The 15,827-nt window shown below is 44.6% G+C and overlaps 1 protein-coding gene across 1 annotated transcript in view; it reads right to left on the reverse strand.

Moving 5' to 3' along the window:
• hiw (MYC binding protein highwire) overlaps positions 1 to 15,827 on the reverse strand; it is a 262,991-nt gene that overhangs the window by 74,152 nt on the left and 173,012 nt on the right. The window contains exons 50-54 of the mRNA XM_075688361.1: positions 15,102 to 15,236; positions 12,371 to 12,608; positions 8,402 to 8,526; positions 2,589 to 2,791; positions 924 to 1,042 (exon numbers count right to left, since the gene is read on the reverse strand). Of these exons, the coding sequence (XP_075544476.1) occupies positions 924 to 1,042; positions 2,589 to 2,791; positions 8,402 to 8,526; positions 12,371 to 12,608; positions 15,102 to 15,236 (820 nt within the window). The remainder of the gene's footprint in view (positions 1 to 923; positions 1,043 to 2,588; positions 2,792 to 8,401; positions 8,527 to 12,370; positions 12,609 to 15,101; positions 15,237 to 15,827) is intronic.

Below are 15,827 nucleotides of genomic sequence, written 5' to 3' on the forward strand. Positions count from 1 at the left end.
GTTCTTCCTTTCGAATTTATCGTTTCTTTTTATACGTTATTTTCTTTATAGTAATTACTGAGGCAAAGTTAGAATGCAGGCGAGAGCTTGTGCAGGCAAGGAACACACGGATAACACAGGCTTCCAAAAGCGAGTGTGAAGATGACGTGGCAATGCCCTCTCCCCTCACACAGCACCTTTCGCCTGCCTTGCTCCATCAAGGTGCACACGCGACGTGGCATCGCAGCCAATGAGAACTTAGGTGCCGTTTCGCTGCTAGAGACACCGGCTTTCTTGCTCAATGGGCCATTTGATGCTTCCGCATCAAAAAGACCATAAAAAAGAAGGAAGACGGTTTTTGCAGCTTTAATCCCCTCCCCCCTTCATCTTCAGTGTTCTTTCATTCTTTTTTTTTTTGTGCTGGGAGCTGTGCACTGGGCGAAATTACAAAGGAGTCATAATTAATTAAGCTTACTACTTGCATTACTGTGACATATCCAATGATACAAAACATATGGGAAGAACATACATGAATAAACAGCCACCAGTTGTAACTTTCTGGCAAACAGACTGCATGATTGGGCAATTGGTACTATGTTATGAAAGACTTGACAGCAGACAAACGAAAGACCATACTGAAATGTGAGAAACCATGCACGCACACACACATGTGCACACACACACATGCACACATACATCAATAGTGGCTTAGCCTGACATGCAAGGTGCAAAACATTTTTCAGCATAGAGTGTGTTCAGACCGGTTGTGGCGTGACGCAATATAAAATTTAAAACCGCAGAAGCGATGACAACAAAAGCACAAGAAATGAACACACACAGGTCTTTGTAAAGCTATGAAAGTAATGAGCATTGGCAAAGACCCGAAATGAACTTAAATGATTGGTTCTGTAACAACTCTGTGTTCAACAGTGACAAATCCTTACCCTGCACTGCATTTGCACATCCAGAAGCTGCCCTGTCAGTAGCCGTACAGACAGGCATCCCAAAGTTGTAGCCACGTGATCGTACAGTTGATGATGATGATGCAGCAGCCTGTGAGCACCTGTGGGTAGCATTGTTTCGGTCACCCTTTAACCCCTTACATCATGAATATTTGTTTTCTTGTGAAAAGCTTAGACAAAGCTTTGTTTATGCCAGAAATGGCCAAACAAACCCCAAATTTCAAAATAAAAGTTAGAAGTACGGGTAGAATTTTATGAGAATAAACTGCTGTGTATTATCTATGATACACTAAGCGGTTACAGTTATATTTTACAACCATAGAAATACAACCGTACAGAAAGACATTTGGATTGAATAAAACCTACCAAGGACATCACAATTTTCTGTAATAACACAATTTTCTGGAATAGATGGAGTGTAATTCTTGCACTTAGATTTGCTTGAAGTTTCTCAAAAATTTAATGACATCCTTTTTGAGTAAATTATAGCTTCAATACTTGAGCCATATCCCTTAGTACACTTCATTTTATGGGAATTCTTGCTTTGGACAGTCTTCAGGAGCTTGGCAAAAACTGAAACAATACCTTCTTTCTTGGAGAGTTTCTTTTGTTGCTACTCTTGTGTTTAACTCTTGCAACACTACCGGTCCCATGCGATGTCTATAAAAATAGGTGGAATGTTCATTTTCTGTCACATTCACCACAATAATGGTGCTAATCAACAATATAGCCTGTAAAAACAGTATTATTTTGCCACCAAACTTGTTTTCTCGCAACAAAACAAATCTGCTCTCGTCCACAAAACAATCCATAACTGCATGCTGTGTCTTCACAGAAACCCCAGAATGTATTCCTCATTCAAGATATCACAGCAGACTGATAAACTGCAAACAAACCCCCTGCTATTTTTACTGGTCTCGTTTTAAGTGTAAGAATTATGAACATAACCAGTTTGTCTTCTAACTTTTTGTGCACTAGGTGATGAGCTGCTGGAATACACAATTTAGGAGAACAATAAATTAAAAATTATTCAAGAGTTACAGCTGCTATAAATTTTATTGCAAGAGATTACACAGATTTTGAATAAATATGTATTAATTAATTAAATTTTTTTACCTAATCTATTAAGTTTGAAGAAGCTGTTTTATGTCTGTCACATATGATACAGAATGCAGCAATGTAAGGTAAGGGATTAATCAGTTAGGATATCTCTTCGAAAACAAGGCTTCACATGGTGCAAAAAGGACCACACAGGGACATGTCTCACATCAAACTGGCATCAGTGGTTTGTCTCTGTCATTAATATGGTTCTTATTGTGCCAGATTTTTAAGGGTAATTAAAGAAATTCTATATTCAGTTAATACCAAGAGAACCTTTAGAAAACTGTAGGGAATGTTGACAAGCATCTGTATGAACTGTTTTGATGATACACTGTTTAGGTGAACACATTATTATAACTTCTGCACAGATCCTTGTTTAGGCTGGGGAGGGAAGGTCAAGAATGAATTAACACTAAATGCAGCTTCACAAAGATGCTCTACAACAATACCAAAAAAAAAGAGAGAAAGAGAGAGAGAAAAAAATGCTAACGGGGTGTTGGGGGAGGAGGCGTGTACAACACAGCATGATTTTTCTGCCTTCCTTACCTATGGCCACATGCACTGGCAGCCGAATCGTCATCGCTGTCACCCGACTGCATCACTTCGGACTCGTGGCGTAGGTAGAGCACCTCAGGCACCACGTGGGCAGCCGTCCGGGCCAACGTCCATGCCTCACCTTCCTTGCTAAGGTTGTGCCTCTGCAAGCTCTCCTGGTTTAGACGCAGCCACACACCCTCTGAATTGGATACCTGCATGCACGGTCAAGTGACCCTCAACAATGGGCACCGTGCCAGAAAACCAGGCAAAAGTCCAGTTCGAGGCAGATACACTGTGTTACAGTGATGGCTATTCTGTGTTCTTCCAGTTCTCTATGTGTCCATCTACATGCTGCATCTAAAAAACCTAAGCAAAAGCAGTTTACGTTATAAGTAGGTGTGTTTGAATAGCATAATTCCGAAGTCGAATTGAATATGAATATTCAAGAAAAATAAGCTTCGAATATCAAATTGAATATAGAATATTTTTACAATCTTGAACACTGTGAAACATAAAGCTCATGTGGAGTCCGCATGATTAAAAAGAAAAAAAAGAGAGGAGCTTGCTCACGTTATTTGATATATATAATACCATTCGCAACTAGAAGACTGGTCGATTGAAGAGCTTGTAAACAAAAAAACCATTACTTTCAGTCATCTGCCACAGCATGACAGTGATAATAATAAGGTGGTAGGAGCATGCACCGGATGGATGTAGAGTGCTGTGTTTATTGAAGGAAAGAAGCACGATACTGCAGACCCGCATATAGGTTTTAAATAAATGTATACACGGTGAGACTGATTAAATAACCCTTGAACCTAAATCAAGACAACATGCAAAGTCATACATATGCTGCTTTAAAAGCAGGGCATTATTGAATGACTAGAAGTTAATGTGCAGAATTTAACTGGCTCTGTGCAACACCCGCAACTTTTTTACAGCAGAATCATCCGGACCCATCACCATCTGCATTGGCTTTTCTCCCCTGAGGCTTCAATCAGTGCTGCCATCCCTTATATTCAAACAGGAGTAAATATGTGGCAAATAGTCAATTCTTAAATTGAATAAGGGTCGAATAGCAAGGACTATTTGATTTGAAATTCTTAATACTTGCAGACTCTAAATATAAACTGTTTCACCTCTATAATCAATGAGCACAAATGATTTAACTAAGTGCCATGCAAGAAGGCTACAGAGAAGATAGCTGAATATCAGAAGCAAGTCCAAAAATACAATACTGAAACCGACTGTAAAACTTGGAGAACGTTTAAGCTTTACCTTTAAGAGTGGAATGCAATAGCATTCAAAGATTCCTGACTGCTTCTCACGCTTCCTGGCAACTGGAGCGTATGTAACTGTAACGTTTACCCGGAAACGCTGGCCGCGAACGCTAATCATGAAGGCAAACTTTGTGGCAGAAAAACGGCCTCTTACGAGGGGCACGATGCAGCGGCGGCGAGCGCCAGCTGGAGGTGTTGCAAGGAAGCGGGCGTGCTGCTTCGTGGTTCCCGAGACACCCATCACGCCGGTGCGCGCAAATGGCAGACGCTGCGGCCAGTCTGTGAACGCTGCGGTCGGTTCGTGTGTGTGAAGGGGTTTCTTTGAATTTTTGCGTAACAGAATTATGTTTTCTCATATAGTAAAATTACAATTCCCCAGCTATCATGTCTGTAGGTTGTGCGTAGTTTACGATCTTTCCACAAATTTTAGCTTGAGAAATTCAATTAGTTCAGTAAATTCCTTGCACCACATGGAGGGACTGAGTATGGGCGATTCGAAAATCCTTTTGCTGAAACATCTGACGCCGACGCCGGTTTTTCTGTGACACGGGCTCCTTAACGCTTTCGCATCAAAAGGTCAAAAGAAAATTCCCTCTCCTCTGGAGGCAACTACAAAGGCTGCAGAGACCTCTCGCTACTCGTATCCACGGCCAAAAGACAACAGTGCGTCATGTGGTTCGATGTACCGTTATGACTCGTGCTTTTATGTCGCAAAATATGACTTAATTATTACATGGAAGATGTAGCAAATCTCAACCTATAAACCATCGAACAAGCAGAGTGACACATTTCTGCAACTCTTGGCCACAGCAAACCACTTGCATTTGCTATCAAGTCATTGTATGTGGCATACTGGAAGCACAAAGGTGTACAAATACCATATTTATTCGCATAATGATCGCATTTGCGTAATGATCGCACCTCTGAATATTGTCGTCAAAATTAGTTTTTTCTTTCCCGTGTAATGTTCGCACCCTGAACTTGTCACAGTGATATGTTGTATGCCAAGACTAGCTAATGACGATCGCGCTTACCATCTGTCGAATGCTACGCGAACGACTCTTGAAGACCTTCCAAGTGGTCTGCACGCACCAAAAATTCTTATGCAGATGCCCCATTTCATTCCTTTCATCACTTTTCGCACTTCCATAAAAAAAAAAAAAGCTTCAACCAAACTTGCCTTGGCTTTATTATTTGTAGGCTTCATAATGGTTTTCGTCAACAACATAACGGGTGCCTTTCGATTCTTCTCGTCTGCATTCGTGGGCATGCAAGAAATCGCGAGCGGCAATGATAGTGGCCACGTTTACACTGATATGTTAGAAGTGTACCCTATTCATACGCCGACGCTTGTAACGCAGCCAAGATATGCGCCCACCCTTAGCGGAAACGAGTCGTATTAGGATAGCAGTGAAGACAAGTGCCGCAGTTCCCGCAGCATGCCCATCATGTTTTTATGTCACTGGCAGCTAAGTGCGCCCATCTCTGTTTCTGTCCCCTCAAAGTGGACATGGCTACGTTATTGTCGCAAACTTGCTGATACAGTTGAACCCGGATATATCGAATTCGACGGGGATCGGAAAATAGTTTGATATACCGAAAATTCGATATAAAGATATAGGCCAAAAAAGCACTCGCGATCATAAAAAATTATGGCTTACCTATTGGAACAGCCGCGAATCACATAGCATGTGCACACAATATGAAAACGCTTTATTTCACGGAAAAAAAATAACTAATTTTGGGCTGCTTTTTCCTCTGGGAAATGAAGTTTAAAACACTAGTCTCAATCTTCTCGAGACTGTCCAGGTGCGAGAGCCCAGTGCTTTCCATTCTGCCGCAACAGCGCCGAATCAGGCTGAACACTGACGCCAGTTCAGTGGCTGTGCATCGACGCGTTTCTTCGAAAACACAGTTGCCCTCATCTTCGCTGGAATCGCTGTCTTGAACGCCAGCTATTCCGGCCACAATGTCCTCATCAGCGAGGTTGGCTACCGCTTGAACTTCGCTGTCAGTGTTAATGAAGTCATCAACAGTAACTTCGGATGGGACGGCGCCGGGAAAGTTGGACAAGTCGTGGAACGCATCCTCCAAGCACTCATCGTCATCTAAAGCTTCCGGACATTCATCTCCGGCCACTTCAAGGCCTGCCTTGCCAAAACAGTTGGCTACTGTGGCCTGCTTCATATCGGCACAAGCGCCGGTAATCATCTGGATCACGCCGAGCAGGTCAATCTTGAGATCGGTTCCCATGCGGAGGTTTATGAGGAGCCGTTGAATAAGTCACTTCCGATAGCCTACCTTGAATGCCTTTATGATACCCTGGTCGAGGGGCTGCAGTATCACTGTGGTGTTCGGCGGGAGAAACTTCAATTCGATGTGCTGCAGCTTGCAAGTCGTTTGATGGGCCGAACAGTTGTCGACCAGAAGGCAAACTCGGCAGCCCGACTTGCCCAACTCAGCGTCCCAAGCCTGCAGCCATTCAACAAAAAGTTGACGTGTCATCCAGGCCTTCCTATTACAGCCACAGCGGACGGGAAGCTGTTTACAGTTCTTAAAGCAGCGCGGTGACTTGCTCTTCCCGATCACGAATGGCCGTAGCTTGCATGAGCCGTCCATGTCGGCTGCAAGCAGCACCGACACGTGCACTTTGCTCATTTGGCATGAGGTTCCATGAAGAGCGAGTGTCTTATTCGGCAACATTTGCCAAAAGAGACCAGTTTCGTCTGCACTGAAGATTTCTGCAGGCAAAAACTTGTCAGTGATCTTCGGCCACTCCTCAGAAAGCCACTGCTGCATCTCCTGGTGCTGACAGCCCCACTTTCGCCTGAAATGGCCTTTCCTACAATGCCGTGGCGGTTTTTAAACCGTTGCAGCCATCTAGTGCCACCGCAACAATTCTCTTCGCCATGAGCTGTAGCAAACAATTTGGCCTTTTCGATTAACATCGGGCCATCCACGGGAATATTTTTCGCTCGGATTTCAAGAAACCACATATAAAGTGCCTTCTCCACTTTGTCAAAAGCAGGAGGGCGCACACGACATGCTCCCAAGCGACTTTCCTCACCTGCTTTAAGCTTGATGTCCTGCTTGTTTTTTAACAACGTACTTAAAGTACTCCGTGGAATGCCGAATGCGTCTGCCACGGAGGACTTCTTTTCTCTATTCTCGACACGCCGGATTAGTTCAAGCTTTCTTGCAAAGTCCAGATTCTTCCTCTTTTTTATGTCCGTGGATGCCATAGCTCACCAGATGACCGCAATCACACACACTACACACAGCACGTTGAAACAGAGGTACGCACAACAAAATGCGCGATGCGCAGATGGAGCAGTCCAAGCGAAGCCTGTTCGAGCGGCAGTCAACGGGGGCTGCGAAGGAACGACAAAGGGAAAAGAAAGAAGAGAGCGGGGAAAGAGATCGGCGGAATATGCCGTCGAAGGCGCTGTGTTCGTTTTTTGAGCCCTCTTCGGCTCTCTTGTCTCCCCTGGCCCACGAGCGACCGTGCCGACCCCTCACTCTCTCTCTCTCTCTTTTCCCAGGAAGCGTGTCTTGGAAACGTCGCTGCGTCTCCATGCCACGCACTCTCTTCGCTGAGCTCCAATGCCCTTGCCCAATGTGCACGCCGGCGGTAGAGGAGGAGCAAGAGAGCTCGCGCCGGTGGGCCGCAAGAACGGGGGAAAGGCTCTGCGTCTCCATCGCTAGGCAACGGCCGCGCATGCGCAGCGGAGGAGCCTGCTGACTGACTCTGCGGAAATGTTTTCCCCTGAGGACTGGACACGAATGTCTTTGGGAAAAGCGCACCTTCCAGGGGTGTCACATGGCGTTCGACATATCGAATGTCCGACGAAAATGGAATTCGATATACTACGCAATTGTCCTATACTTTTACATAGTATTTTCAAGAGGGTAATCTGTGTGTTCGATATAGCCAATAATTCGAAATATACGGGTTCAATATATCCGGGTTCGACTGTATTAACAATATTATTCATTACTTATACGAAAGAAACTGTTTCAATTCGCGTAATGTACTCACAAGAAGAAAAATAATTGCATTCGGCACGTTCGGCTTGCTCCGCCGGCCACCATTTTTGTTTTGGTGTCCCACACTGACAGCGGTAGTCGCCTGCTTGTCATCCCGCAGCAAATGTGGGATGAAAAAAAGAAAATGTTTCTTTTTGTGGGAAATTTAACCCACGTAATGATTGCACCCCTGAATTTGCATCGAATTTTTGTGACAGAGAAGTGCGATCATTATGCAAGTAAATACGGTAATACGGGATTTGATTATTTATGTGTCCCGAAGTTGTAGTTGCAATATATGAAGTAGTTATTCAGTAAGAAGCATTGCAAATCAAAAACAACTGCACTGTGAAATGTGCAAAGCGAGACTTTAATAACCTCCCTACTTGCATAGCTCCCACAGAGTTGCCTGCTATGCGTGAAATGGAGCGAGTATAAAATAGTGCCAAGATATGTGCAAGTAGAATATTCTCAACCGTTTCTGTGATAAAAAGATGATCAAAAACCATGCCTTACCTCTTCAATAGCAATGATTGTGCTGTCCATGGCAAGCACCCCAATTGAAGGTGCCTTGAGGTTAGGCTTACTTCGTACGTTGTGTCCTGCGGCTCCGCAACTAGCCACTTGGTACATTCCAGGTCCTGTAGCCATAAAAACAAAGACAGGTACAGTAGAGTGCACGTAGGCCAATAATGCAGAAAAGTAATGACAAAAATCTTCATTTTTCCAAACACAACATTAAATGTGGGACACACATTCGAAAAAGCGCGACCCTTTTTTCCTGATATAGAACTTGTGGAAACAGGGCACAAGGATTTGGTTACAATGCTGATGTGCACAAAAAAAAAAAGTGCATTACATGCACTACAAGGTCTCCGTGCCCAAGTCTTTTCGCGTTGTTTTCAGGAGAACAATCTAAACTGTGCAGCTGGCGTCAGTAGCGAGCCAGGCATGTCCTGATCTTTGCACAGTGTTTTTCTGAGCCCAATGTTGCCTGGTTTCTGCCAATCACATAGCTCTACGATTCGTTTCTTCAGCAGCGGTTCATACCTTGCGAGGAGGCACCATAACGTGTAACGAAGAGTAAACACAGGTATTCAGACCATGTGGCACACATGTCACATCCCTTGACCTGTGGCACGATACACCCCTGTTGATGATGATGATGACAATGATTGTTTACTGGCATCACCTTTAAAACAGGGTGATTACAAATAGTCACCTAGCCTGCTTGAGTTAACTAGGTCCTGCTACATGCAGCATGCAACTGCTATATGCAACTGTTGCATGTCGGGACACCTGGTAGAATATAACGAAACTGCAATGCCAAGTTTGTATGTATCGACTCAGCGCTGCACGCTTGTCAAGTGGCACGATACGATGCTAATGATGATGATGATTTAACGGCATTCCCTTTGAAACGGGATGGTGACAAACAGTCACGTAGCCTGCTTGAATTATACAGGTATGCCATACATTTTTCATTATATCAATATTTATACATCTCCATAATCTTCTTTTGCTTCCTAAATACTCCTCTACACTGTACCGCTACCTATGCAAGTGCTACGTGGTGGACCACCTGGTGTAACGATATGCAACCTCAATGCAAAGAGTGCACGTATAGATGCTACACAATGCGCATGTCGCATTGCAAGGCAAATGGCACAATACGATGGTAATGATTATGATGATGATTTATTGGTATCCTCTTTGAAACCAGGCAGTGACATCGTCACCTAGCAAGCTTGATTTGACAAGTGACATGATACAAGGCTAATGATGGTGATGACGATTATTTATTGGCATCCCCTTTGGAATGCGACAGTGACATCATCACCTAGCTGAGTTTGATTTAATCAGGTACACAATATATATATCTTTTTCTGGCATTCTTGTATACTGTAGAAGGATCGACATTTGGGCGAGTTGGTACTGGTTGAACATCTTGAAGGGGCAGCGCAAAAAGACGATGACAGAAGGCAGGAACACACAGGACAGCGCTGAACTCACAACTAACTTTATTCGAAGGCATACACACACTTATGTACATGACCCATAGCCACGTGCTCTCCCATCTATGGCGTCATTATCAGTGCGCAGGCAAAAAACACGCAAAACCATTTAATCTAATGCTACGCTATGAGGCGGCTTAAAAATTTAAATTCACTATCATGCAAATTTAACGATGGCATGCTTACACAACGCGACCCTTTTTTCCTGATATAGAAGGCCTCAATAATCTCCCTCGTAGTCTTATTTTTATGCGCGGAAAGTATTGAGGTGTTTTTATATATTGGAGTGCACCCATGCTCACAGCAATGCCGCGCGACATGCGAGTAGGCATTACCCGTTAGTGAGCGCCTATGTTCAGACAATCTAATATTGAGGCAACGGCCTGTTTGACCGATGTATACGTGACCGCAGGAAAATGGAAGCTCGTAAACAACTCCCATTCTACAGTGCACAAACGGGGAAGTATGCTTAACAGTACAGCCTTTCCCAGCATGAGTGGAGGCAGCCTGGGCCAATTTCCTATCGATCTTACTACAAATTTTGATCAACTTGTTAGGGGCAGAAAAAACAACCTTTATATATATATATCAAATCTGCTTGCTACATTCCTGAGACTGTGTGATAGTTTATGCACGTATGGAATTACAACCAGTTTTTTCTTCTTGTTGGCAGGCTCTGGATTGTTCATTCTTGTGGGTGCTCCTAATTTTACACGCTTAACAAGCTTCTATACTGTCGTGTGGATAGCATCCTCTCGAAAACCTGCCGCCTTCAAACGCCCGTTTCCTATCAGAAAAAAAAGGTCGCGTTGAGTAAGCATGCCATCATTAAATTTGCATGATAGTGAATTTGAATTTTTAAGCCGCCTCATAGCGTAGCATTAGATTAAATGGTTTTGCGTGTTTTTTGCCTGCGCACTGATAATGACGCCATAGATGGGAGAGCACGTGGCTATGGGTTACGTACATAAGTGTGTGTTTGCCTTCGAATAAAGTTAGTTGTGAGTTTAGCACTGTCCTGTGTGTTCCTGTCTTGTGTCATCGTCTTTTTGCACTGCCCCTTCAAGATATTCTTGTATACATCGCCTTAAACTTTCTTTCTTCATCAAACTTTCTTTAATTGTTTTGTACTGCTACATGTGCACCTGCTACATGGCATTCTACCTGGTGTAGTAAATGCAACTGCAATGTAAGGTGTGCCGATCACATCGAATTACTGTAACGCACACTTTACTGTGCTTACCCCCAGCACATGAGTCACCTTTCATGGTGTGCGTCTTGTCAACCAGCATCTGATAAAATAATGCAGGTTCATCTGCGTTATACACGTCCTGCTCTGTGAAGTTTGCAGTAATGGCTCGGTTTCTTACAAGCCAAGTGGCAACGCCTTGGTCACTTGCCGAAGCCCCCTCGCCGACAATCGATTGAAAAACAATCTTATGCCGCACTTTGAATCGATGTAGCCAGCCATTGCCTGGGCAGAAGTCAGGAAAATCTAGCAGGAACACAAAGTTTTTGGCTTTGCCCAGCATCATTGGTCCACTTATCGGAATGTTGCAAGCCTGTGCGTCGGTGAACTACTTAAGCAGCGCGTCCTCTACGTCCGCATAGGCGGCCTTCCACTGGCTCTTTCTGTTCACCGAGTCGGCAGCAGAGCTGGTGATCGTCAAGATAGTTGATTTAGACACGTCATACTTCTTCAACTCCCAGTTTTTAGCACCTTGAGACCCTTGCTTCAAGATTGCTTACTTCGTTGCAATGGTCAGTGCTTTTCCTTTCGTGACCGCTGCAGGCACGGCATTCCTGTCCGCTATCCTGAATTTTAACTCGAGTCGGACTAGAACGAAGAGTGGAAGCAAGGAAGCATGGAGACTAGCGTGGAGAGGCTTCCTTCACCGGTAACAACCAGAAAACAAACCTTCTGAACTTTAGCCAGTGCAGCAGCGTGCGCCAAGACAGCAAGGGATTTGCAAGAAAGAGTTACAGCGGAACGAAGTTGCGAGGATGGGTGGGAGGGCCATCTTGGAAGCCACACATCGACACTTGTGGGCAGCACGTGACAGCAGAGAGAGGGTAGAGGGCACAAAACATAAAGTTCGCCCGAGGAGCCTTGGAAAAACAGACTGTGCGCCCAAAGGGGTCGGAGGTAGTATTATTTTGCATCGTGGTGGCGGTTTTACGCTGTCCGTTTGCTGTAACCGATCGGCAGGGCTCAAGGATGTTCGTTATATATGCGATTTTATGCCATTGAAATAATCTATATTTTGACGGTCACACAGCTCTCATTCGTTTTAAGTAAAAGTTTGTCTTAGGTGGCGCCATGATATGAGGGCTCGACTGCAATTAAACATATTTAAAGTTGATTCATTCCCATGCACCCCAGCAGAGCCGTGAAAGTATGTAGTAACAAACAGTCCATAAAAAATTTGCTAATATGAAAGAAAAACTACAATGAAAGCAAAGCACTGACCATGCTTAACCATATCGTGTGGATGTGGTGATTGCTGCTGCTGTTGCTGGTGCTGAAGTGACTGATGCTGTTGCTGCTTTTGCTTTTGCTGCTGATGTGGCTGTTGACACTGCTGTTGATGCTGCTGATGCTGATGTTGTACTTGAGGCACCCGTTGCTTCAGTTCTTTCAACTCTTTCTTCTTGGGCGAAACATTGCTTCTGTCACTAAAAAACTCATCTCTGACTGCTTTTGGCTCCTAAAACACAAACCGTGAGAGAGTGCAGAAAGTTACACCAACATGTGTTAATACAGAGCAACGGTCCCAATGCTATTGCATCACCTACAGACCTGACCACAAATATAGTGCACTCGAACCTCATTCTAACAAAACAGGATATAAAGAAATAATGCATAAAACAAAGCAAATGAAATTTTCCTTGAAATCACCATAGAGATCCATGTGTTTAAAACCTCATTTTAACGAAGTGAATTTGTTCTGCTAATGAATATAACCAACAACATTTGTCTCCAAAAGTAAAAAATACCTGACCGTTCCACCCCAAGCACAGCTGAACCTCACAATAATGAAATCGGTGGGGAATGCGAAAAAATTCACTATGACGAGAATTTAGTTGTAAAGAAATGAAGCCGCACAGATAGGCCAATGCGTCTCAGAACAAAAATTTACTGTCAAAATTCTATCAGCCTACTTTTGCAAGCTTTGCCGACAGTACAAGGTGCACCACATGCGTCAATCAGCAGTGACAGCACTGCCGTGGAGAGGTATTGTCGGTCAATTGCTTTCGGAGATACAATCACTTTTGAAAGATTTTGCATAACTCAGCACCGGACGCAGAGCAGCAGCACTCAAAACAAGTCGCAACATTTCTCCAGTGCACACTGTCACTCGTAGGTACTGACACGTACGGTGCCGAGCACAAGAGTGATCGTATTTCTTATACCCTAAGGCAATCAATTAAGATTACGGCCCTTTTGCACAAATCTACATCCGGTGCCGAATCCGCACATGATGCCTGTCAGGTGGCACCAAAACCAGCATTCTTGAAGCAAGAGATGTGTATTCCCAGCCGATCGCTTAATCACGGCCCGATGCATGTCCATGCTGTGACCGCCATCTCAAGCGCCTTAAACAATCCCATGTCGGTGGGACGCATATTTCATTGTTGTTGCTGCATTCTTCTCACTGAGGTGCACATTATGCAGTGAAACAGGTGTGCAAAAATCGTTGTCACATGCTGGTAGCAACATGCATGCCACTTCAAACGGCCGATAAACAAACAGGACGTGACCATTCCTGGCATTTGGTTGTTTTTGTAAACAAGAATGGTGACACCCGTGCAAGTGTAATGTGGTGGTATGTTACGCAATTTTAATACAAAGCAACCACATTTGGGCATACTTTGGAGCCTGCTAGCCGTGTGTAAGTAGTAAATGTACAGGGTTACATTCCGGCAAATTTCGTTGATGCGGGATTGTAGTACAGTGACATTTTGTTGTCGAGAGGTACGAAATGCATTGAATCCTATGGACGTTTGCAGGGGATGCAAAAATACTTCGTTGCCGCGAGAGTTTCGTTATTTCAGGTTCAGACTGTACTTCACTCTCCACAGAGTTCAGCACTGGTTCACCGCGGCAGTTCAAAACTCTGGCATCCCCGCGTCAAATACGTTGTCGAGCAACACTGGTCTTTCTACCCCCTGCATGTAGCTGCGCACTTGCGCACAAGCAGCAGGTCACTATCACACTTCTCCAGTGACCTCTCTTTCTTGCATGTGCCTAGCTGTGCGAGCCATGCCACGCTGCCCGGCTAAGCGCAGCGGTGCAAAAGATTAATGCATTCACTTGTATGCGCCACGCCGGCAGACGCAGCTTGGCGTGGCCTCTGAGATCTGCCTGGTGCTATGTCAGGGGCCATGCGCAAGCCTGCGTGTTGTGCCATGCTGCGCGGCTATGCGTGGTGAGAGATTAGTGCTTTCACTTCTGCATGGCACGCTGCCAGCATCCGGGCCTAGCCTCAGAAACCTCCTCGGCATAATCTTGGGGTCACACCCAGGCCGTGCATTCACTTCTTCTCTGTGCGGCATGCTGCATGGGCTGGCAGCTGGGCGTGGCCTCCGAGATTGCATTGGCATCGGTGAAATATCGCGATCACGAGCCGGTCAAGCCAAACCAGCACAGCAAAGTTTGCTTGCCTCTCCCATCATACAACAAAGCATTATGTGCCATGTGCTGCTCAACTGCAACGCCCCAAATGGAAAGCAGACACGAAAGACCATCACGATGGAACAGAAGGCAGCTATCTAAAGGCTGTCATATCAGGTGTTAAGTCGCATGTTGCACACACCAAAGATTCTTTTGTTGATTTATTCAAATTTCATAACATGTGTCACCGTGCAGCGGTTCTGCAGGTATCTCCATGTTTACAATTGTGCACCTCATCGGGCATATATTGCAGTAAATGGCAATAATGGATCTAACAAAGTAGCAGATATAACGAAGTAATTTTGGCTCCCCCTTCAACTTCGTTACAACGAGGTTCAAGTGTAGTAGTTATTCAATTTGCAAATCGAATTATTCTAACATTAACCATTCAACTCGTGTATTTGAGAATTCAACACACTCCTACATTTTCTCTATTCGTTAAGTTTGTTTTACTATATTAACACATACAGGAAAATGCCTTTAAAGACCTGTCAAATACATAAACAATGCCCCATCGCATACTCACTTCATAAGGAACCAACAGAGTTTTTCCTATGTGCTGATTGTATTGCAAGCACCAGGCCTCGGAGTACCCGTTCTGGCAGTAGGTCTTGATGGTTTCGGGACTCAGCCGAACCCAAACACCATCATCGTTGTGCAACTGGGATACATAAAAAGAAAAAAAAAAACATTTTTATGTCTCAGGGAAAAATGGGGGGGGGGGGGTAACCATGTTCCATGTTCGTTATGTGGGGTAATGTTTTTTTTTCCGTGGCAACCTCTAAGGAGTAGGAGACACACGGAACGATTTGGAGTTTGATACAGTGCCCAATGTGCTGGAACGGCAGGTGGATGTGGGGCATTATGCCGTGCTGTAGAGGCGGATCCAATGCTTAGCATGTAGAAGTGTTCGATGGCATGCTACGGCATGGGAAGACGCCTTGGTTCTGGGGCATTGGATGCCATATCGGATACCAAATCTTATAGCATTGTCGCAGGCCGGGTGGTCGGTCTGGCGCTACGGCATGGTAAGACGGCTGGGATCCAGTTGCTGTTCCAGTGCGTCGGATGCCATATCAGACACCAAATCATATCATGTGTCTCTTACTTCACAGCAGCAAGTTGGGGTGTGATCATTATGCAAAGCAAAGGAAAAACTCACTTTTTGATTGGAGAAGTGGGGCGTGTGTTGATAATGCGAGCACATTCATTATGCAAGTAAATATGGTAAACACAGCATAAAGGAGCCCAC

Source organism: Dermacentor variabilis, chromosome 4 (assembly GCF_050947875.1).
Source record: "Dermacentor variabilis isolate Ectoservices chromosome 4, ASM5094787v1, whole genome shotgun sequence".
Lineage (NCBI taxonomy): Eukaryota > Metazoa > Arthropoda > Arachnida > Ixodida > Ixodidae > Dermacentor > Dermacentor variabilis.